Below are 23,482 nucleotides of genomic sequence, written 5' to 3' on the forward strand. Positions count from 1 at the left end.
GTGAGAGAAAAATATTATTTTGACTAGAAATTTACGATCATTTACGACAAGCCACGGCCAAACAAACGTGCTGATTATTATCGATGTAGACACAACCTTAACGTTAGTTGAAGGCCTAATAACGAGCACATTATTACTCATTTCACTCTTTGCCGATGCCACCAAAGTATTATTCAAATAAAACTATTTGCATTATTCATTGCTATTAAAGAATTCTGAGAAAGCTGATCGTGTTCATTGCTATTCATTGCTCTTGCATCACATCAGGCGTCATGTTCTATGGCACATGTATGGACGACCGTGTGCAAGCTGATGTGTTCGATTGAGGTAACGTTTAGTTTTCAAAATTTTGCAAAATTTTTCAAGATTCTTCGTTACATTGAATCTTTGGACGTATGCATGAAACATTAAATATAAATAAAAAATAAAATTAATTATATAGTTTAGACAAAATTCACAAGACGAATCTTTTAAACCTAATTAGACTATGATTGAACACTAATTATCAAATAACAACAAAAATGATATAATACCATTTTCTAAAAAATTTCGTAAACTAAACCGGGCGTAAATATGACGAGTGCACTGAGATTTGACGTTGCACTGCCATGATTTGAAGGAAAGAGAAGGGCACATAAGGGAAGAGAGTTATGCACTGTCATGATTTGAAGGAAAGGGAAGAGAGTTGGGTTTGATTGGACTTTGCATTGCTGTGCAGGTGCGTGTAGGCTCGCATGCAGCAGGGGTACCGGCGCTATCCCGGCACGGATCATGGCGTGACACTGTCGCGCTATAATCTATGGCGTGGTAGGTCCTGTCCCTCCCATCAGCAGTTAGCGAATCTGATCGTCGTCACGTTAACTCTGTGCTGTGTCACCATACATGACGCGGCACAAGCATTTGACCGCGCCAGACAATAAGCCCGGCCAAAATTATTAGTTTTAAAAAAAATCCAATGATATTATATTTAAAATTAGTTTCGAAAAAAATGTTAAAATTAAAAAAAATTCCGGCACTGCCCCTGCTCACCCCTCCTCGCCTGGCCACACGATCGGCAACGGCATGACTCGCGACGCCCATCTCGGAGTCAGAGTCGAGGGGGACGCCAAGGAGAAGAACGCCGCCGCTGACGCCTTAGCGGACGGAGTCCGCGGCCATGAAGTACCTGTGGCCGGGTCCGGCGGTGGCGGCCGCAAGCTGTCCGTGGTGCCGCTCATCTTCCTATCTTCTTCGAGGTAGCGGGGGTGGCGCGGAGCCGGCGGTGCAGGCGACGGGCCCGCTGCACGCGCTGCTGGGCTTCCTCATCTTCCCCTTCATCTGGGCCATCCCGGAGGCGCTGGTGACCGCCGAGCTCTCCACCGCCATGCCGGGCAACGGCGGGGTACGTGCTCTGGGCCGACCGCGCCTTCGGCCCGCTGCCGGGCTCCCTCATGGGCACCTGGAAGTACGTCTCCGCCGCCATCAACAGCGCCGCGTTCCCGGCGCTGTGCGCCGACTACCTGGCGCGCGTCACGCCCGCCGTGGTCGAGGGCCGGGCCCGCGTCGCCGCCATCGTCGCCTTCAACGTCGTGCTCACGTTCGTCAACTACACGGGGCTCACCGTCGTGGGCTGGTCCGCCGTGGGGCTCGGCGTCGCGTCGCTGTCGCCGTTCCTGGTCATGTCGGGCGCCGCGCTGCCCAAGATCCGCCCGCGGCGGTGGCGCGTCGTCGCGGGCGAGAGGGACTGGAAGCTCTTCTTCAACACGCTCTTCTGGAACCTCAACTACTGGGACAGCGTCAGCACCATGGCCGGCGAAGTGGGCCGGCCCGGGAAGACGCTCCCCAAGGCGCTCGTGTCCGCCGTCTCCATGACCTCGCTCGGGTACCTGCTGCTGCTCTTGGCGGCCACCGGCGCCCTCGACGTCGCGCCCGACAGCTGGGGGAACGGGTTCTTCGCCGACGCCGCAGGTGCGTGCGTGGATCCTGTCCAACCCTTAATTCCAATCGATCCTGATCGCGTCGCAGAGTGCCGGGCCTCCTCGGCGCTCGCAGTCGCAGGCGGAGAGATACTAAAACAAATATATCCTTCATTTTTCTATTCAATTCAAAACCACTCTCACATGATTTCTTTTAAGCTTGATGTGTGTTTTTAGTCAAGTTGCCATGTGACACATGAATAGTCGGCGTCGGCGTCGGCGTTGGCGGGCACAGGAGGCTACTTTTTTTTAGTCAAATACGAATGCTAGCATCGTCCACCAAGTATGAGGAATAGCTGGATTGTCTGGTCAATTGGCCAATAAACTAGTACAACTACGAGAGCTACAACAAGGCAAGCTAACAAACAGTTTTCTGTTGAGATATTCTCAGATATAGTAGTGAAAGTGCAATTGTGGGAATGAATCAATCTATTCCATAGCAATGTGCGTGTATACATATGGAGGCCGGGGTGGATCTAAGCCAACCGCACAGGCGTACATGCCTAAAATCAAGGGCTGACTATTATAATTATACATACTATAATTACAATAGTCTAACACTCCCCCGCAGCCTAATCGGTAGCATCGCTAACGGTCAGGCTGGATCGAAACTCCTGGAACAACGAGGTGGGTAGGTCCTTGGTGAAGATGTCGGCGTACTGTGATGTCGTAGGAACATGAAGAACCCGAACGTGACCGAGGGCGACCTTCTCTCGAACAAAATAGAGATCGATCTCAACATGCTTCGTCCGCTGATGCTGCATTGGATTGCTGGAGAGATATACAGACGTTGTCACAGTAGACCAGGGTGGCACGGCGAGGCGGGTGCTGAAGCTCAATGAGTAACTGACGTAACCAAGTAGCTTCAGCAACACCATTTGCCACAGCACGGTATTCAGCCTCGGCGCTGGCTGGCGCTTGGAGGACCACGACACCAGATTGTCTTCGAGGAACACTGCGTAGCTAGAGGTCGACCGGCGAGTGTCGGAACATCCAGCCCAGTCGGCATCCGTGTAGACAACGAGCTTCGTAGGGGAAGACCTGCGCATAGTCAGTCCAAGGGACACAGTGCCCTGCAGGTAGCGCAAGATGCGCTTGAGAGCCATGAGGTGGGGCTCTCGAGGATCATGCATATAGAGACAAATCTGCTGAACAACAAATGCAATGTCAGGACGGGTGAAAGTCAAATACTGTATAGCACCTGCCAGGCTGCGGTATTGAGTAGCGTCATCAACGGGAGGTCCATCTGCAGATAATTTGGAGTGGAGATCAACAGGTGTGCTACACGGCTTGCATGCGCTCATCCCGACGCGCTCCAAAATATCCTGAGTGTACTGCCGTTGAGAGAGAAACAGACCATTGGCAGAGCGTGTCACAGAAATACCCAAAAATGGTGAAGATGGCCCATGTCCGTCATAGCAAACTCACGCTGGAGAGCCCCAACCACATGCTTGAGAAACTTGGCAGAGGAGGCAGTGAGAACAATATCATCCACATACAGCAGCAAATAGGCAGTGTCTGACCCTCGACGATAGATGAACAATGAACTATCTGACTTGGTTTCAACAAATCCAAGGGAAAAAAGATGGGAGGCGAACCTGTGATGCCAAGCACAAGGAGCCTGCTTCAAGCCATATAGAGATTTGTTGAGCCGACAGACAAGATCTGGACGAGAGGAATCCACAAAACCAGAGGGCTGTACGCAGTACACTGTCTCGGTGAGGGTGCCATGTAAGAATGCATTCTTCACATCTAGCTGATGAATGGGCCAGTCCTGAGAGAGCCAAAGAGAAAACAACGCGAGCTGTCGCAGGCTTGACAACCGGACTGAAAGTCTCATCATAATCCACACCAGGGCGCTGGGTAAACCCTCGAAGGACCCAGCGAGCCTTGTAGCGATCAAGAGACCCATCTGCGAGTAGTTTGTGTCGAAAAATCCACTTGCCAGTTACCACATTGACCCCAGGAGGCTGTGGTACTAAACTCCAGGTGTCATTGGCGATCAGAGCATCATACTCAGCTTGCATAGCGGAGCGCCAATTGGGGTCTGACAATGCATCACGAACGGAGCGAGGCAGTGGCGACATAGGCATAGCGTGGAGGTTGAGGCGATCCACGGGCTGTGCAATGCCGTCTTTGCCGCGAGTGCGCATGGGATGCGCATTGGCGACAGGGGTGATGGAGACCGAGCGAGTGTCGGCCGTGCGACCGGTGGCCGCGGTGCTACTGGCAACAGCCTATGCAGGAGGCACAGGGACAGTAGCACCCGGTGACGCGGTCGGCGAGGCGGTGGGGGCGCTGCTAGTAGCAGCCTGTGTAGGGTGCACAGGGGCAGCAGCGTCGGTCGACATGGCGGAGGTCTCGGGCGAGGGACTGGGCGTCCCCAATCCAGCGCTCATCTACGTAGGAGGAGGCGTGGGTGCCTCTACACACCCATGCACGACGTGAGGTGTACCTGCATGCACAAGTCTTGCTCCAGGAAGAGGAGCGGTTAGATCATGTTCATCAAGGAGAAAATCCAAGGCGGAGGATGCCATGGGAGTGGTAGACATGTCGGCGAAAGGAAAGGACTCGTAAAAAATGACATGTCTAGAAATAAGAATGCGGTTCGACTCGAGCTCGAGACACCGATAGCCTTTGTGTTCCGAGGAATAGCCAAGAAAAACGCATAAGGAGGAGCGAGGGGCAAGTTTGTGAGGTGCTGTGGAGGACATGTTAGGATAACAGACACACCCAAAAACTTTAAGATGATCATAGGAGGGTTGGGAGGAAAAGAGGGCACTATATGGTGTGGAGAAGGCAAGGGTTTTAGTGGGGAGCCGATTCACAAGATATGTCACAGTGTGAAGGGCTTCAACCCAATAAGCCGGAGGGAGACTTGCCTGAAACAAAAGAGAACGTAGAATGTCATTTATGGTGCAAAGAGAACGTTCTGCTTTCCCATTTTGCTGAGAAGTGTAGGGGCACGACATGCGTAAGGCAACACCGTGGGAGAGAAAGAACGTGTGGGCCTGGGAATTATCAAATTTACGGCCATTGTCGCACTAGACGCTCTTGATGGTGGTGCCGAATTGGGTGCGAATAAAAGTGAAAAAATTGGCAAGGGTGGAAAAAGTCTCAGATTTTAGGCGGAGCGGAAACGTCCAAATGTAGTGGGAGCAATCATCAAGAATTACCAAATAATATTTATAGCCCGACATACTAACAATTGGGGAGGTCCATAAATCACAGTGTATTAAATCAAAATTATGAGAAGTTCGCGAGGTAGATGAACTGAACGGCAAATGTGAATGACGACCAAGTTGGCACGCATGACATATGTGGTTGACATCATCTTTATTACAGGAAATGACACTAGAGGTAATAAGTTTGGACAAAGCTTCACGCCTAAGATGACTGAGACGGCGATGCCAAAGGGAGGTGGTGTCGATGTTTGACCACCGATAGTCTACCATGAGGGTCCCCAGGGCAGTATGTTCAGGCTTCAGCGTATGCGGAACTCGACGGTTAACGCAAGAGACAGTCGATTTATCCTTATTCGGACCCTCGATCTTTGATCGAGTAATAGCCCTACGTCCAGTTCGGCGTTAGCCTTTGCATTGGATTGATTGTCAAATGTCGTACAATTGTTCTCAACTCCCGATCCAAGGAGCCCTGCCTTCCTTTATATAGTCAGGAGGCCAGAGTCCTAGTTAGTTTACAATGAGAGTTCCTAGTAGGATTATAGAGTAATACTAATACTAAGATTACAGGGAAAGAATCCTAGTTAGACTAGTTCTCCCTTCCGTGCGGGGTATCCCGTGGGTCCCATACCGACAAACCCCGAGCACTTCATGGTTGAGTTCTGGAAGCCTCGTCTTGTTCCTTCAGGTCTCGTCGAGCAGGAACAAGCGTTGTCCGAGTACTTTCTTGAGCGAAACCATGTAGCGCTTCGTGAGATCTTCGCGTGGTGTGTACATTTTTGAAGAAAAAAGTACTCCCATTTGGATGTAGCCCCCAAGCCTCTTGCTGTTTGGCACAAGGAGCTTGAGGGTCTTTTCTTGAAATCGCCTTGATTCTTCGTCGAAGGGCTCCTGAGCGTGTATCCAGGTTCTTTGTTGAGAAGAGCTCGGATATAGCTATTTTTGGGTTCTTTTCGTCGTCTGTCTTGAAGAAGTCTTCTGAGTGATGTGCACTTTTTTGAATAAAAAAGTGCACTTACTGAGTGTAGCCCCCGAGCCTCTTGCTATTTGGAACAAAAAATTAGAGGGTCTTGAATCTTTATGCTGTTTGAAAATTCTTGTTTGAGTGTAGCCCCCGAGCCTCTTGCTATTTGGAATGAAAAGTTGGAGGGTCTTGAATTTGAGTTGTTCAATGAATTGAAAACTTCCCCTGTTGCAGCCCTTGAGCATTGTTCAAAAAGAGCTCGGATACAAAGTCTTGGCATATTCTCTGGTAGTCTACTGTTGTCAGATGTAGAGTCTGCTATTGTCAGGTGTAGTTGTATGGTGGTGGTTGAGTGTAAATACCTTTTGTTCATGGGTTGTACTATGTTGTTATATTCTTCTGAATATGCTTGTTGTTGAGTACTGTTCCTTCACACCTGAGTTTCCTTTCATTATTGAGTTCTGTCTTTTCACTGTATCCTTTGTTAGGCTTGTTTCGTTGGTGCTCCTGGTCCATGTGCACCACTCCTTCGGTCTATAAATACCCTCCTGGAGTGCTATTTTGATTCATTGAGCGTTTTGTTGCTTGTTCTAAAGTCTCTATAGTAATGAATATGGTAGTTTATGAAATAGAGCAGCCTCCGAGCATATTTTGTAGTTGTTGTGTGTCTTGCTGTAGCTGGATAGAGTCTTGTGATAGGGATTAGAGGTAGGCTAATCCCGTAGCAGCATTGTACTTAGAAGTACGTGGCGGTAGTTGGAGGGAGTCTTGTGATGTGGGATGCGATCCTTCATCTGGCAGTTCTAGGTTGGTCCTCGTCGCCTGCCCTAAGACTATCCGGTACAGATCAACACCATATCCAGCATCACATCGGACTTGGGTAGATAGATGCCTGCCGGCCTTCTCTGCTCCATGTTGTCCTGCCGTGCTGTTGATTTCTGCCTTGGATGCGCTGCGCCAGTCCTTTGAAGAAAACAGTGTAGTCGAGGGCGGTTTGTCCTACCGAGTAGCAATTTTGAACACGTAGTCGTTCCAGAGCCTAGTTGTTTCCGGGTTCCTTTTTGCTGCTTGCTTGTCGTAGTTCTGAGTTCGTTGGGTCTTGTAAGATGTGTAATCTTGTATCTTTTGAAGTCATTTGTAATAGAGAGAATCTTGTCTTCTGAGTTGTCATTCTTTATTCTGCTGATGTCCTGGATGTCTATGAGATTTCTGAGTTCTTTATGTTAGCACCGGGTTGTTATGTTCCTTGTGAGGTAACATCCTGTTGCTTCATGGCTGATGAGTTCTTTTTGCTGTCATATGGTAACTCTACCGTTATGCTAGATGGATAAGTCTAAAATCTGTCCGTTGAACTGTACCGTTGTGTGGATTTGTGCCTTCTGTCTTTTTAGCTGTTTTAGTAAATGGACCATTGCGTTCTCACACCGTGTTTTAACAGGCCTGGTGGGCCGCATTTTTACCGGTGTAAAATCTATTTAAAGGCCTTTCTCCTTCTTTTCTTTGGTACCCTGCCTTTGCCTTGAAAAACCCTAGCCTTCGCAACTCCGCCGTCGCCATTGCCGCCACCATCTGAGTGTCGCCGTCTGTGCCTTCTCTTTCCCTAGTGCCTTTTTGCCTCCATTAGTACATGGGTAGGAAGAAAGCTGCAAGCAAGTCCTAGGCAACCTTCGTGGACGAGGAGTCATCCCTCTCCGTGATCGAGAACCAAGAGTTCATGGCCATGAGGGCTGCTCAGAAGTTTTGGTCAGCTCCAACAACGACTGAAGACCAGCTTCGCGAGCTTGTCAGCGATGGCTTGATCTAGAGCAAGGACATTGCTGAATGGAAAGCTCCAGGTGAGCATCGGGTCCCTGCTCCAGGTCCTGGTGAGATCATTCTTTTTGTCTCCTTTATCTGTGCTGGACTTTGCCTTCCTACTTCTGCCTTCCTTCATCGATTTCTCAATTATTTTGGGGTTAGCTTGAATCATCTTGCTCCCAATGCCGTCCTCCATCTTTCTATTTTTGTACATCTCTGTGAAGCTTTTCTTAGAATTCCTCCTCTTTCTCTCTTCCGTCACTTCTTTCGTCTAAAGCCTCAACCCCACCGTGAAGACACCAATGTTCTTGGCGGCTGTGGGATTCAATTTTGCCAGGGTCTTAAAAGCAAGTTCTTTGACTATAACCTGGTTGATTTTGTGAGGGATTGGCGTGCTGACTGGTTCTATGCCACCAATTTGATTCCTTCTCTCGCCATTCATTCTGGATCTGGTCCCTTGGTTAACGACCGGTTGGAAAAGAACTCCCTGATGTCGGATGAGCTCCAGGAAATCTAGCCATTCCTTGAGCGGATAAGCACTCTGAAGCAGCAGGGCTTGACCGGTTTTGGAATTGTCTCGAGTTTTCTTCGCCATCGTGTTCAGCCTCTGAAGGAGCGAGAGAACTTTGGCTTCGAGTACTCTGGGGTTGAGGATCCTTCACGCATGGTCTCTGCCCTTGAGTTGACCGATGAGGAGGTACTCAAGCGCCTTCAGAAGATGCTGAAAGGAGCAAGCGTTGTCTCGCTTACCGTCTCCGAGTACTGTGCAAAGAACCCGCCTCTAGCTGTAAGTTGTTTTTCTTTTTGTGCGGGTACTTTTTGTATTTCTTTTTGGCTATATCTATTTTCACTTAATCTTCCTTGTCTTATTCTTTTCGTAGGAATTGGGGTGTAACTTCGTTGACCCGATTCCCCTTCACGACCTCCTTGCCGTTTTGGGGGCTAGTGGTAGTCTTGCTGGGGCTTCTTTAACCAGTAAATCGCAAACTGCCGTAATGCTTCCTGGTGTTTCTTCCGTGAACCCTGATGTATATGTAGAGTACGTTCCTCGTTCAGTTCCTCGAGCTGCTCGTAGCGTCGGCAAGAGGGGGCGAGTGGCTGGTTCTTCTTCTGGTGTGCCCGTTGCCAAGAAAGCTCGCCAGTCGAGTACTTCTCTAGGTACTCAAGTTATAGCTAGCATGCTCTTAGGTGAGCACATTAATACGCTCTGTCCTTCTGTTGCTTGTTTTTGTCTTTAACCGATTACTTTTGTCCTTTTTCAGCTAGTGCTATGGTGGCCTTGGTCGAGACTGAGGAAGAAGAGGATGATGATGCACCCCCTATCATGCGGCGGTGAGTTGTTTTCTTATTTTCCTGTATTTGAAACCTTCTTTTTGTTTTGATATTGGTCTTGATCTCTTTGTAGTAAGCGGTCATCGGGTACCAGTTCTTCTGAGGCTCTTGCACCGGGTTCTTCCGTAGCTCCGACACCGAGTTCTTCCATAGCTCCGGTACTGAGTTCTTCCAGGGCTCCAGTACCGGCTATGCCGCTCCTACCGCTGAGTGGCGGGGATGTTTTTGCTGCCGTGGTTCCCCCAGCGATGTCTTCTTTTGGTTTAATGAGGAAGAAGATAGCTGAGTGAGTGAATTCTGGTTTTATTTCTCTGCTTCTGTTCTTCTTTTTTCTTATTCTTTTTTGACGGGTTTCCTTGTCATCTTTCAGGCCTTCATCTTCCCCGAGCCTCCAGTCGACTTCTTGTCAAACCTCTAGTGCGCCCTTGCGTACTGAGTCTCAGGACTCAGAACGCACGGGCACTGAGGTGGCTATGAGGGGGATAGAGTCCATAGTTGCTGATTTGCCAGCTCCCGAAGTGACCGTGGCCATGGCAGCGGGTCCATCTGAGAGATTGGCCTTGGCTTCCTAGGAGATTGCTCTGGTTGTGCCTTCTTCGCCTTGGATGGCTTCTCCTTCTCCTTCTCTCGCCTCCGGTGGTCCGCCTTTTGCTGATGACGTGGTGCAGCAGTTTGATGCCACTCATCGGCTGTCGGAGCTAACTGCCGCCTGGGGAAGCTTATCGACCCTTGCGACTTTTTTTGGGGAAAAGCTCCAGGTAAGTTTTTCTACCGTTCCTTCTTTAGATGTTCATTTTTCTTCTGTCATTATGTCTTGTTTTTCTTTGTCTCTTTTTGCTCAGTCCTTTCATGATCATACTGGCTTTTTTTTTCTCGTCTGAAAATAAGAAAAAGTTGTCTTCTAAGGTGAGCGCCCTGAAGGCCGATCTTGACATCGTCCAAGCCGAGTTGGAGACTGAGCGCCAAACGCACCAAAAGGAGGAGAAGGCTCTTCGTGCCCAGGTGGTTGAGGCGGAGAAGCAGAAGGATGCTATAGTGGAGTCCATGAAGAACGAGTGCAAAGGTATTGCGGGTTCTGTTTGTTTCCTTTTGTATTCTGACTTCCTTTTTTGCTGACTTGTTTTTGTTGCTTCTCCTAGCTCTCTAAGTTGAAAAGCAGAAGCTCTCGAAGGGTATCGAAGAGATGAAGACACTCGTCCGTACTAACCACAACAAAGCTGAGGAGGTAATTACTCGAGCTGAAGAAGAACTCGTGCTTGCTAAGTTGATTAGGCGTGGAGCTGACAGGGATCTTATGCAGGCCCAAAAGACTATTCAAGACTTGACTGGTAGGTTGGCAACGACTACTGATAACTGGAATGCTTTGTGGAAGTCTTTTCGGTCAATAGCCGACCTTCTCTGGACTCTAGCAGATGACGGTCAATCTTGGGCTCAATTTATTCCCCAAGTGCCGACTCGTTTCTAGGAGTTCGTGAAGAGGTGTGCCCATTTGTGTACCAGGAACGTCCTTGCCTAGGTCCAGGTTCTTTCTCTGAACTTTCCTTTGTCCAAGGTTGCCAATGAAGCCGAGAGCCAAGAGTACTTGGATGCTGTTGAGAGGTTGGAGCCTAAAGTCGATGACTTAGCCAGGAAGATTGTAGATAATCTTAACATTGATGTTTCTTCTCCTGATGCCTAATGTAATCGACTCTTGTATTCTAGCTTATGTAACAAAACACTATACTTGAAAACTGAAATGAGATTTTTTGTTCTTTGTTGATATCTTCTTTGTTCGTATTTCTTTGTCTCGTAAACAACCCGAGTTGGGTAGATCATTGTCTTGACCATCCCTATTGATATGTCGTGTTCTTCTCTGGCTTTAGTTTGCGCCTTGTAAACAACTTGGTATATGTAGGTTGATGTTTTGGCAGGCTTCCTTGATCTGTCGAGTGACTTGTAAACAACCCGGTGTAGACCGTTGTCTCGATAAATTTTGTGTTCTTGTTAGTACTGAAAAGACTTAGGATATCTCTAGCTTCTTCTCCTTGGCTTAGCTCGTAGTGTGGTTAGCATCTGGTCCTATCTCTGGTTGCAGAAATATCCTAGGATCGGCAAGCCCCCGAGCACTTCATGGTAGAGCTCTGGAAGCCTCATCTTGTTTTCTCCAAGTCTTGTTGAGCAGGAATCAAGCGTTGTCCGAGTGCTTTCTTGAGCGAAACCGTGTAGCATTTTTTGGGATCTTCTGAGTGTAGCCTTCGAGCCTCTTGCTATTTGGAACAAGGAGCTGGAGGGCCTTGTCTTGAAATTGCTCTAATTTATGTTTAGGCTTATTTTTAGTCGTTTTTCTTTTTGGTTCGGGTGTTAACTTTTTAGCTACCCTCATCGGCAGGGTCAAGCATGTTTTCAGCTATTTTGCTCTCGGCCGGTATGATTAGGCGTCTTTTCAGCCATTTTGTTTTTTTGTTCGGGTGTTAGCTTATTAGCTACCCTCATCAGCGGGCTCAAGCATGTTTTCAGCTATTTTGCTCTCGGCCGGTATGCTCAGGCGTCTTTTCAGTTATTTTGCTTTTTGTTCGGGTGTTAGCTTATTAGCTACCCTCATTGGCGGGCTTAAGCATGTTTTTAGCTCTTTTTCTCTCAGTCGGTATGCTCAGACGTCTTTTTAGTTATTTTGCTTTTTGTTCGGGTGTTAGCTTATTAGCTACCCTCATCGGCGGGATCAAGCATGTTTTCAGCTCTTTTGCTCTCGGCCGGTATGCTTAAGCATCTTTTCAGCCATTTTGCTTTTTATTCGGGTGTTAGCTTATTAGCTACCCTCATCGGCGGGCTCAAGCATGTTTTTAGCTATTTTGCTCTCAGTCGGTATGCTCAGACATCTTTTCAGCCATTTTGCTTTTTTGTTTCGGGTGTTAGCTTATTAGCTACCCTCATCGATGGGCTCAAGCATCTTTTCAGCTCTTTTGCTCTCGGCTGTTATGCTCAGGCATGTTTCAGCCATTTTGCTTAGTGAAGACAACTTCAGAGAAAGTCATAACAAGGCATATGTTTTGTGGAAAAACCATCTTTATTGATCGTGAATCATTGATAAGCCATAGTAATACATATGTTGTTGATGAGCGCTATCTTTGTTGATCATGATTGTTGATCTCTTGTGTCTTGTATACATAATTTCCCTTGAGTTGTTTTCATGCGTAGAATCTTCGTAGCTGACTGATGTTCCATGTATTGTTGACTTCTTTTCTGTCTTCAGTTATTAGCTTGTATGTGCCTGGTCCGGTGACTTTTGTGACGATAAAAGGACCTTCCCATGGACTGAGTAGTTTATGGCGTTTGTCGGTTTTTTGTATTCTTCTTAGTACTAGGTCTCCGACTTGTAATGATCGAGACTGGGTGATCTTGTTGTAGTGGCGTCTTCGTCCTTGGAGGTATCTTGCTGATTGGAGGGTAGCGTTTACTCTGACTTCTTCTATACTGTCGAGTTCTAATCTTCGGGTGTGTTCTGCTTCTCCTTCATCGTATTGTTCTATCCTCGGTGACGTCCAGATCAAGTATGCGGGTAGTACTGCTTCTGATCCGTACACCAGGAAGAAAGGTGAGTATCTGGTGGCTCTGCTTATTTGAGTCCATAGCCCCCATACAACTTTAGGTAATTCTTCAATCCATTTTGATCCATAGTCTATTAGTTCTTCATACAATCTTGGTTTTAATCCAGCTAGTATGAGTCCGTTTGCCCTTTCGATCCGTCCGTTGGCCTCTGGATGTGCGACTGATGCGTAATCTATTCTGAAGCCGCAGTCTTGTGCCTAACTTTGGAATTCTGTGGCTGTGAAGGGAGAACCCAAATCCATGATGATTCGATTGGGCATGCCAAAGCGGTGCATAATGTCTTGGATGAACTCGACTGCTTTGGCTGCGCTGTATTTTGTGAGTGGTTTGAAATCAATCCACTTGGTGAACTTGTCAATTGCTATGAAGATGTACTCGAAGCCGCCTTTTGCTTTCTTGAGGGGTCCTACTTGATCCAGCCCCCAGCAGGAGAAAGGCCAAGCAGGTGGGATGCAGATGAGGTTGTGAGCTGGCACGTTAGCCTGTCTTGCGAACATTTGACAACCTTTGCATCTTCTAACGAGTTCTTCTGCGTCCTTTAAAGCAGTTGGCCAGTAGTAACCGGTGCGGAATGCTTTTCCAACTAGTATTCTTGAAGTGGCGTGATTTCCACAGCAACCTGAGTGTATTTCGTCTAGGATCTCTTTGCCCTCTTCAAATGAGACGCATTTTAGAAGTACTCCTGATGATGTGGCTCTTCTGTGGAGCTTGTCTCCTACTAGGACGTAGTTCTTGCTTTCTGCGAACAACTCAGGTAGCTTCTTCTTTTTCCGCTGGCATCTTATTTTCTTTGATGTAATCAATAAAAACCTAGGTCCATGAAGTGGTGATTACCAAGATCTAGGTGTCTTCGGTTGATATTTTAGGGGTTATCTCATCGGGTTGTTTGATAGAAGGAGCTGATAACTCCTCTATGAATACACCGGGTGGGACCTTCGCCCTGTCTGATCCAAGCTTGGTGAGGATGTCTGCCGCAATATTAGAATCGCGCAGGACGTGTAGAATTTCTAATCCTTGAAAATGTTTTTCGAGCTTTCGTATTTTAGCACAGTAAGCGCCCATGTTTTCTTTAGTACAGTCCTAATCTTTGTTGACTTGATTGATTACTACTACTGAGTCTCCGTAAACGAGTAAACATTTGATTCCGAGGGTAATTGCCACTCGTAGCCCGTGGATGAGGGCTTCGTATTCTGCCTCATTGTTTGTAGCTTGCCATAATATTTGAAGGACGTACTTGAGTTGCTTTCCATCTGGAGAAATTAGGAGGACGCCCGCACCGGCTCCGCCTAACTTAAGTGATCCATCAAAGTACATCTTCCAATGATCAAGGATGGTACTTGACACAGGTTGTTGAATTTCTGTCCATTCGGTAACAAAATCAGCCAGGGCTTGAGATTTAATTGCCTTCTATGGGGTGAAATCGATATTGAGAGCGCCAAGTTCCACTGCCCACTTAGATATGCGCACCGTTGCATCTCTATTGTGTAGGATGTCTCCGAGTGGGAAATCTGTCACCACGGTAATCCTGTGGCTTTCAAAATAGTGGCGAAGCTTGCGTGAAGTGATCAGGAGGGCGTAGAGTAGTTTTTGCACATGCGGGTACCGGATTTTTGATTCTGACAGTACTTCGCTGATGTAGTATACAGGGCATTGTACTTTATATATACGCCCTTCTTCTTCTCTTTCCACAACAATCGCTATGCTGATCACAGTAGAAGTTGCCGCAATGTACAACATCATGTCTTCGTATTTCTTTGGAGGTGTGAGAACGGGTGAGGATGTGAGGTATGCCTTGAGATTCCTGAAAGCTTCATTGGCTTCTTCTGTCCATTCAAACTTGTCTGTCTTCTTCAGCAATTTAAAGAAAGGTAACCCTTTTTCGCCTAGTCTTGATATGAAACGATTGAGGGCTACCATGTAGCCTATTAGTTTATGCACATCTTTGACACTTCGAGGAGGGCCCATCTCTGTTATGGTTCGAATCTGCTTGGTGCTTGCTTCGATTCCACGATGACTGACCAGGAATCCGAGTAGTTGTCCTGAAGAAACTCCGAATACACATTTGTTTGGATTCAATTTCCACCTCCATCTTTTGAGGTTTTCGAAGGTTTGCTTTAGGTCTTTAATTATTGCATCTGGGTTCTTTGTCTTTACCACTACGTCATCCACGTATGCTTCTACGTTTTCGCTGATCTGATCACTAAGGCATGTTTGAATAGCTCTTCAGTAGGTGGCTCCAGCATTCTTGAGTCCAAACGACATGGTCTTGTAGTAGTAGGCACCAAACAGAGTGATGAAAGATGTCTTGCTCTGGTCTTGTTCTTTTAATGCAATCTGGTGATATCCTGAATAGCAATCGAGAAAGGATAATAGGGCGGATCCTGCCGTTGAGTCAACTATCTGATCAATGCACGGTAGCCCAAATGGATCTTTCGGGCAGTGTTTGTTGAGATCTGTGTAGTCGACGCACATGCGCCACTCGTCTGTATTCTTTTTATGTACTAGAACTGGGTTTGCTTGCCAATCTGGATGAAGGATCTCTCTGATAAACCCGGCTACCAATAGCTTCATGATTTCTTTTTTAATTGCTGCTTTCTTATTGGGTGAGAATCGTCATAGCCGTTGCTTTATGGGCTTAGAGCCTTCATTGATATCAATTCTGTGCTCAGCCAACTATCTTGGGACACCTGACATGTCAGCTGGCTTCCAAGCGAAGATATCTTTGTTGTCCCGAAGAAAGTTGGTGAGCGTGAGTTCCTATTTTGCCGAGCGGTGGGCGCTGATGGTTGCTGTTTTGGAGGGATCGCCAATGCCCAGGTCGATTTTCTTGTCGTCGGCTTCTTTTGGTGGTGCGAGGATGCTGGGCTTTTTAGCCGCTATCTCTAATTCTTCTTGGCTTATTTCTGCGGCAATAGTGGCTATTTCTTTTCTACCATTGTCGGCTTGTGCTTTGGCTGTAATTTGGATTGCCTGAACGTCGCAGTCGAAGGCGTGCTTCAAATCACTTCGAAGAGAAAGGACACCGTTAGGTCCTGGCATCTTAAGCAATAGGTACGGATAATGCGGTATTACCATGAATTTTGCTAGTGCTGGGCGCCTGAGGATTGCGTGGTATGATGAATCAAAGTCTGCAACTTTAAACTTGATGAACTCTGTATGGTAGTTCGAGGGAGTCCTAAAAGTAACTAGTAGAGTGATTTGCCCAAGTGACATGGCTGCCTTGCCAAGAACTATGCCATAAAAAGGTGTGCTTGTTGGTGTGATCATCCCGACGAGTTGTAGTCCCATCTTTCTTAGAGTTTCTAAAAAAATGATGTTGAGTCTGGCTCCTCTGTCGATTAGTACTTTCGTAATAGTCATACCAGCAATGGTTGGATCTAGAACTAGTGGGTAATGGTCTATGTTTCCTACGCTGGTCCATTGGTCTTCTCTTGAAAATTGGATTAGATACTCTAACCAATTGAGATATCTTGGTGTAGCAGGTTCTGCTGCCATGATGGTTCGTAACGCTAGCTTTTCTTGATCTTTGCTTCTGGAATCTGGAACCCCGGTAAAGATTACTGCCATTGTCCCTCTGGATTTTTGGAATCCCTTGTCTTCATGGTTGTCTCCTTTTTTCTGATTGTCTTTTTTATTGTTCCCCTTACTATCTTTTCTAGTATATCTTTCATTGAAGGTGTAGCGATTTTCGATGGTGTGCTTTCCATTGTGGTGCAAGGGGCAACTTATGTTCTCAATGTCATCATATCTTATGGGCTTGGTAAATTTCTTTGATTTGTCAGCCATTGCTACAGTGTTGTCTGGTCCACGTTTTCTTTCCTGTTATCTGTTGTTTCGATGATTTTGTCTGTCCGGGTTGTCTCTGTTGTTTCTATCCAGGAATCTTTCTCGTGTCTTTTCCTCTGCGGTAATCATCTTTTCCACTGTTCGTCTGAACTCTTCATTGTTTCTTGGGTTTTCTTTGTAGAAATCTTAAAATTGCCACCTAGCCATGATTCTGTGAGAGAAAGCTTCGATTACTTCTCGTTGTGTGATGTCATGTACTCAAGCTCGTAGTTTGCCAGATTGTCGATAGTAATTTCTAAGACTTTCACCTCCTTTCTGCTTGAGTCCTTTTAACTCTGCGTGGGTGATTGGGTGTGTAATGATACCTGCAAAATTTTCACAGAAAGCTCTTTGCAAGTCCTCCCAATTTCTGATTGATCCTAGATTCAATTTGTCAAACCATTGCAGTGGCATGGTTTCTAGGGCTATGGGAAAGAACAAGGTTTTGATGGCATCGTCTCCTCCGGCCAATTCAATCGATTGCGAGTAAATCCTGAGCCATTGCTTTGGTTCGGTCTTGTCGTCATACTTGGAGTGGTTGGATGGCTTGAACTTATGAGGCAGTCGTATTGAAGCAAGTCTGTTTGCAAAACAGAGGAATCTATCGTGTGTTCCGGCTTCTGTGTATTCTGATTCGGTGCCCCCTTCTTGCCAACTATTGTCTTGGTGAGAGTAGTTTTGCGTGGTTGTCCGAGTAGGTGCTTTGCTTCTGGCCTTTCTTGGTTGTTCGACTCGGTCGTTTTGACTATGATTTCTTCGACTTTCTCTGTTGTGACTTCCACTTGGTCTAAGTCTTTCGAAAGCGGACTTCCTTTGATTTTGATCTTGTTCATGAGATGTTGCCCTTCCGTTGTGTGTCCTAAGGACTGTTGATCGGAGGAAGCCCTAGAGCTGTTCTTGTTTTTCATTGGGATGTGAAGTCACCCTGAGTTCTTCTAGTGCTTATCAGATCTTATCGTAGGGTGTATTCGCTGCTCGTCCTTCTTCGACCTCTCGCTCTGATTTTCTTCTATTGTACTCGGCTAGGTCTGACTCATATTTGATCCAAGTGTCCTTTCGCTGCTTAGCACGGCATTGACGTCCTTGTTTCAATTTGTTCTTTCTCTCTCTAGCTTGCCTCTGACTCTCAGTCTCACCATCGTGCCCCTAGATAAATGGTGATATGTTGGATTCAGATTCATCTAAAGACATGACATCGGGTGCTTCTAGGGGGACTAATGGTGATCGAGGGCGGCGAATCATGAATACTTCTCTAGCGTGAGTTGTTCTGTCATTGTCTATGGTTTTCGTACTGCCAGAGTTATTGATAACTTCAGTAGAGACTTCAAGGCCACAGATCGAGTCTCCTTCTTGGTAGGGTAGAGCTGTTGTTGTCGCGTTGTCGACTAGTTGAGTGCTGCTATCTTTAGGAACGGATCCTGGCCAGTGGACGATGCAGTCTTGAGATGTTATAGTTAAGACGAGACCTTCCTAGGCTCCTTTCAGTCGCATTCTAAGCACCAGACTGGTGGATCCTTCAGGCTATGTCTGATAAGACGTTGCCATGTTGTGGAGTCTAAACGGAAGAGGACCCGACTTCTTTAAAGTACTCTGAGTGTACTCTGAGTAGTGTTCTTGATAGGTTGACGTCGTGTTTCGGAGCATTGTCAGAAAAGAACTCGGTTTTCTAAAAGAACTCGGATAAGACTCCGTCTCGGAAGCGGGGCCTGAGTTTAAATCGGATGCGTGAAGTCGCGAAATCTGAGTTGGATTAGACATCACGAGCTGCGTGAATCTTCCGGCAAGCTGATCTATCGTTATCGCCGAAATGAAAAAGTCCTGATGATGATCTGAATCTTCGAGGAGATGGTTTTGGAGCTTGCCATCGTCGCCTGCCTCGCAGATCCATGAACCAAAGATGAAGGTTGATCCCTTTGAGAAGATCATGTTGTCGAGGTCCATCAAGCTCTCGGATGCAAAGTCGCCGAAAGCCCCTACCTGGCGCGCCAGTTGTCGATGTTTGACCACCGATAGCCTTCCATGGGGGTCCCCGGGGCAGTATGTTCGGGCTTCAGCGTATGCGGAACTCAACGGTTAACGCAAGAGACAGTCAATTTATCCTGGTTCGGACCCTCGATCTTTGATTGAGTAATAGCCCTACGTCCAGTTCGGCGTTAGCCTTTGCGTTGGATTGATTGTCAAATGTCGTACAATTGTTCTCAACTCCCGATCCAAGGAGCCCTGCCCTCCTTTATATAGTTAAGAGGCCAGAGTCCTAGTCGATTTACAATGAGAGTTCCTAGTAGGATTATAGAGTAATACTACTACTAAGATTAAAGGGAAAGAATCCTAGTTAGACTAGTTCTCCCTTCCGTGCGGGGTATCCCGTGGGTCCCGCACCGACAGGTGGGTGCAGCGAGGAACATAGAGGTGGTGGTGGAGGGTGCATAGAACGGGTAGAGGTCACCGGAGCTATTGCACCTAGCGATCACGTTCCTGGTTTGCAAATCCTTCACAGAAAGGCCAAAGGGATCAAACTCAATGGAGCAATTATTGTCGGTGGTAAAGCAAAGAATAGAAATTAAATTCTTAATAATGTTGGGAGACACCAGCACATTATTGAGAACTAAATTGCGATGCGGTAAAGAAAAAGTATGTGATCCAGTGGCTGTGACAGGAAGCAAGGCACCGTTTCCCACAATGATAGATGAAGGAGTGAATGAAGTGGGCGAGGAAATGGTGGAGAGTTTACCAGCATCCGAGGTCATGTGCGAACCTACACCGGAGTCGGCGTACCACTCGGAAGTAGCGTTTGGCGGGTTGAGCGTCATGGTGTTGAAGGAGTGTGCAAGGGCGTCTTGATGCCATGCACCACCGTGAGTGGGGTTCCAGGGCGCCGCTTGGTATGCCGGTGTGGGCGCCTGGAAACCTAGGGGTGTAGCTCCCCGTAGTACGTGCCGTACGGAGGGGATGGAGCACCGTAGAAGCCGCCATAGGCGCTGGGTGCGCCGCCGAAGCTGCTGGCGCCGAATCCGCTGTACTGTGGAATGGTGCTGAACGCTGGCGACAGTGGTGGGCGCCCGGACTAGTCATATGGCCACAGCCGTACAGTGCCAGCCCATGGGTGCGCGAAGGACGGATGCATGCCGGGGGTGCACCTCCCTGTCCAGCTGGAGGGGCGCCACCAGGGAGCGCCGATTGGCCCTGCTGCTGGCCGTTGCGTCCACCGCGGCCGCGACGATGGCCGGTGCGTTGGCCGTTTGGCGCCGGGGGGCAGGCTGGAGGAGGCGCCCCCGGACGTGGAGGTGCTGGAGCCCCGAGAGCTACAGGCCGTGGTGTTGCAGCAACGAGTGCGGATGGCAGGGACGGAGGACGTGCGTCGATTTCCAGCTCCTCCAACAGTAGGTGCGTTCGTGCCTCCGCGAACGTGGGGAACGACCTGTGCATCTTGAGGATGGACACCATGTGGCGGAACTTGCCACCGAGGCCACAAAGGAGCGTAAGCACCATCTGCCGATCGCCGATGGGACCGCCGAACTCGGCAAGGGAAGCCGCCATCGACTCGAGCTGGCGGCAGTAGTCGGTGATGCTCAGGGACTCTTGGCAGAACTTGCGGAATTTCGTCTCGAGCAGAAGTGCCCGGGACTCCTTTTGGCCGAGGAACTCATCCTCGAGATAGCACCACGCCCCGCGAGCGGGGCCCTACCGCATCATTAGAGATTGCTGCAGGTCGCTGGAGACGGTGCTGTAGATCCAAGTCAGGACACAGCAATCGGCTTGAACCCATGCCGAGCGCGACGGGAAAGCTTCGTCCTCAAGGACGTGACGAGTCAGGGCATATTTGCCGAGGACGGTGAGGAACATGCCGCGCCACTTGGTGTAGGTGTTCGTCGCCTGATCGAGGATGACAGGGATGAGTGCCTTCACGTTGACGACGGCAGTGGCTTACGCCTAGAGGGCCTCATGGGCGCGCTCATACTCGTCCAGAGCGGCAGCACGGAGGCGGGCTTCCTCGGCGCGGCGTGCGTCTTCGGCACGGCGGGCTTCGGCCTCAGCCGCGAGGCGCTGGTCCTCCGCGGCCTTGGCGGCGGCTGCAGCGTCGTCGTCATCCGCCATCGGGAGGGAGACGCGACGGTTGGGCGTTCGCGAGTCGCGACCAGACCAGCGGACGAAGTCACGATGAGGCCAGCGATCGGAAGCACACGCTAGATTGGAAGCAAATTGGGTCACGTCAGAACGTGAGGTCCTGGCGAGAGATCAGCGGCAGGAGAAAAAAAAAGAAAAAGAAGAGCCGGCGTCCGCTGGACAGCGACGGTGAGAAAGGACCGGCGTCCGGAGGACAGCGTCGGTCTTGGGATTTACGATAGCCAGCGACGAATCAGCGGCGGCGAGGGTTTGCGGAAGCGCGGCCGCAGGAGCGAACCGCGTGTGATACCATGAAAGTGTAATTGTGGGAATGAATCAATCTATTCCATAGCAATGTGCGTGTATACATATGGAGGCCGGGGTGGCTCTAAGCCAACCGCACAAGCTCATACATGCCTAAAATCAAGGGCTGACTATTATAATTATACATACTATAATTACAATAGTCTAACAAGTAGTACTGCAACTGCCAGATCTTCTCAAAGAGATTTCTGTCCGGGCTAAAAATAGGGAAAATCTAACAAACACCGCTCATGTTTATTTGTGTTTAGTCTCGATTGGAAACTAAGCTGAAACCGTGCATAGAACAGAATCTGGTGATTCCTGCCATTTGTACAACCATGCATTGGCTCTGTGTTAAGTAAAGCTCACCTCACTGCCTGCCGCAACGTTTAACAACGCAGGCATGATCGCCGGCAACTGGCTCAAGTACTGGATCGAGGTGGGCGCGGTGCTGTCCTCCATCGGCCTCTACTCGGCGACGCTGAGCAGCGCGGCGTTCCAGCTGCTGGGGATGGCGGACCTGGGCCTGCTGCCGCGGGTCGGCGCCCGTGTTCCGCACGCCCTGGGTCAGCATCGTGGCCACCGCCGCCATCACGCTGGGCATGTCCTTCCTCAGCTTCGACAGCATCGTGGCCGCCGCTAACTTCCTCTACAGCCCGGGCATGCTCCTCGAGTTCGCCGCCTTCAGGTCTGCTCGCTTGAACTTATCAGCTAGCTACAAACAGCTTCAGCCACCAGCCGAACATGCCCTTCGTCTGGCTCCGCGTCAAGCAGCCCGGCCTGACGCGGCCGTACCGCGTCCCAGCCCGCCTGCCGGGCGCCGTCGTGCTCTGCCTCGTCCCCTCCGCGTTCCTCGTCTTCGTCATGGCCATCGCTGGGTGGAAGGTGTACGCCATCAGCGCCGCGTTCACGGCGGCCGGGGTGGCGGTGTACTACCTCATGCGGTTCTGCAAGGCTAGAGGGTGCCTCAGGTTCAGCGACGGCGGCGACCATGGGACGGCGGCGGTGTACCAGCAGGACGGCAGCAACGCCGGCGATGTCTGAATGATAGACTCTAACGACACCAAACTATTAAAGACAGTCAGTAGTGGAGCTGTGGTGCTCTTGTGCGAAAGTACTATACGAATTTGTAGGGTAGTGTTTCCAATTAGGGTAATGGCATGCTGACTTATTTGGCATGCTATTATATAATAAAAACATAGTTCCTTAAAAGCTAACATACAGTAAGCGGTTGAAAACAACGTTAATTTGTAAAGGTCGTCCATTCTGCAAAAAGACAAGTGACCCAGCACTGGTGCAGCATGTATGAAGCATAAATAAAGTGGAGAATAGAGTAGAGGAGTAGAATGACACTGGAGTGGACTAAGAGTCGAACTGGCTAATTACCCGTTCGTTTTTTGATAACTTCGTTGCTGATGCAGTCCTGCAGATGGGTGTAGAACCAAAAAAATTTCTCGAATATGTAAGAGTATTGCGTAACATTGTGTATTAAGAACAAGATGTCTAAGAGAGGGTGAATTGAGCTAATTTTAAAATTCTTTGCAATAATTAAATCATACACTTAGCCCACTTCACCCCTTGTGCCTAGAATGTGTTCCTATTGTTCTACCGTATAAAAGTTTTGCACCCTAGGTTTCAATCCTACTCTAACATGGCAATTCTAAGAATGTAGAGATAAAAAATGAATTGCTCAAATGTAAATACTTAAAGTAAAAGAGCAGAAGGAACACGGCGATGTTTTACCGAGGTATCGGAGAGTCGTCACTCCCCACTAGTCCTCGTTGAAGCAACCGCACAAGGGTGTAGCTCTCCCTTGATCTGCTCAAGGATCAAGTGCTCCGTACGGGCTGATTCTTCATACTCCGTCGTGGTGAATCGCCCACAACCGCTCACAACTTAAGCTGGGTCATCCACGAGCTCTGCCGGATGATCACCAAACTCCCAATTACCACCAAGCCGTCTGAAAGCATCTAGGCCCCTAGTTGGATTTCGGTGATTAATGTCAATACAAAGATTACTATAACTAACGTGTGTTTTGCAGAGACAAGTAAGTTAGGTCATGGTAATGGAGATCGATTGGGCAATCGAGGTTGTCATGCCCCTACGATGGAAATCGTTTCGGTTTTCAAAGGATGGACGACAAGGTTAAGGATGACTAGTTCTAAGTGTCGATTGGAGTTGGAGAGACACTTAGAGTAGTTTAGGACTTTGTTTTTCCTTTGGCCGTACTATGAAGGGGGGTATGAACGGCTAGCTTGACCTAGTTGAGTCTAGTGAGTTAGGTGTGGTGCACACTTGTTAAAACTAGCTCTAGGTAGCTCCTATGAATGCCTAAGATCCTTTGGAGCAAACTTCATTCACATATGTTCGGAAGTTGGAAGTGAATGGAGGGTCAAATACTGACCGGACGCTGGCTCCGGTGCGACCGGACGCTG

The 23,482-nt window shown here is 48.5% G+C and overlaps 1 protein-coding gene and 1 pseudogene across 2 annotated transcripts; both read left to right on the plus strand.

Annotated features, from left to right (window-relative positions):
* Positions 1-1,013: 1,013 nt before the first annotated feature.
* On the plus strand, positions 1,014-22,491 carry LOC136544468 (probable polyamine transporter At3g13620; annotated as a pseudogene).
* On the plus strand, positions 2,149-10,964 carry LOC136544451 (adhesin AWP1-like). 2 transcript variants are annotated; one of them, XM_066536616.1, is made up of 9 exons: positions 2,149-8,685; positions 8,780-8,873; positions 8,955-9,056; positions 9,161-9,230; positions 9,304-9,516; positions 9,601-9,988; positions 10,137-10,293; positions 10,370-10,455; positions 10,531-10,964. In XM_066536616.1, exons 1-6 carry the CDS (start codon positions 8,563-8,565, stop codon positions 9,800-9,802), a joined length of 804 nt encoding a protein of 267 aa, XP_066392713.1. In that variant the 5' UTR covers positions 2,149-8,562; the 3' UTR covers positions 9,803-9,988; positions 10,137-10,293; positions 10,370-10,455; positions 10,531-10,964. The 2 variants fall into 2 exon arrangements, with proteins under 2 accessions (XP_066392713.1, XP_066392710.1); XM_066536613.1 differs by having other exon boundaries at positions 8,780-9,056.
* Positions 22,492-23,482: the final 991 nt, after the last annotated feature.

The sequence above is a fragment of the Miscanthus floridulus genome, chromosome 1, assembly GCF_019320115.1.
Source record: "Miscanthus floridulus cultivar M001 chromosome 1, ASM1932011v1, whole genome shotgun sequence".
NCBI lineage: Eukaryota > Viridiplantae > Streptophyta > Magnoliopsida > Poales > Poaceae > Miscanthus > Miscanthus floridulus.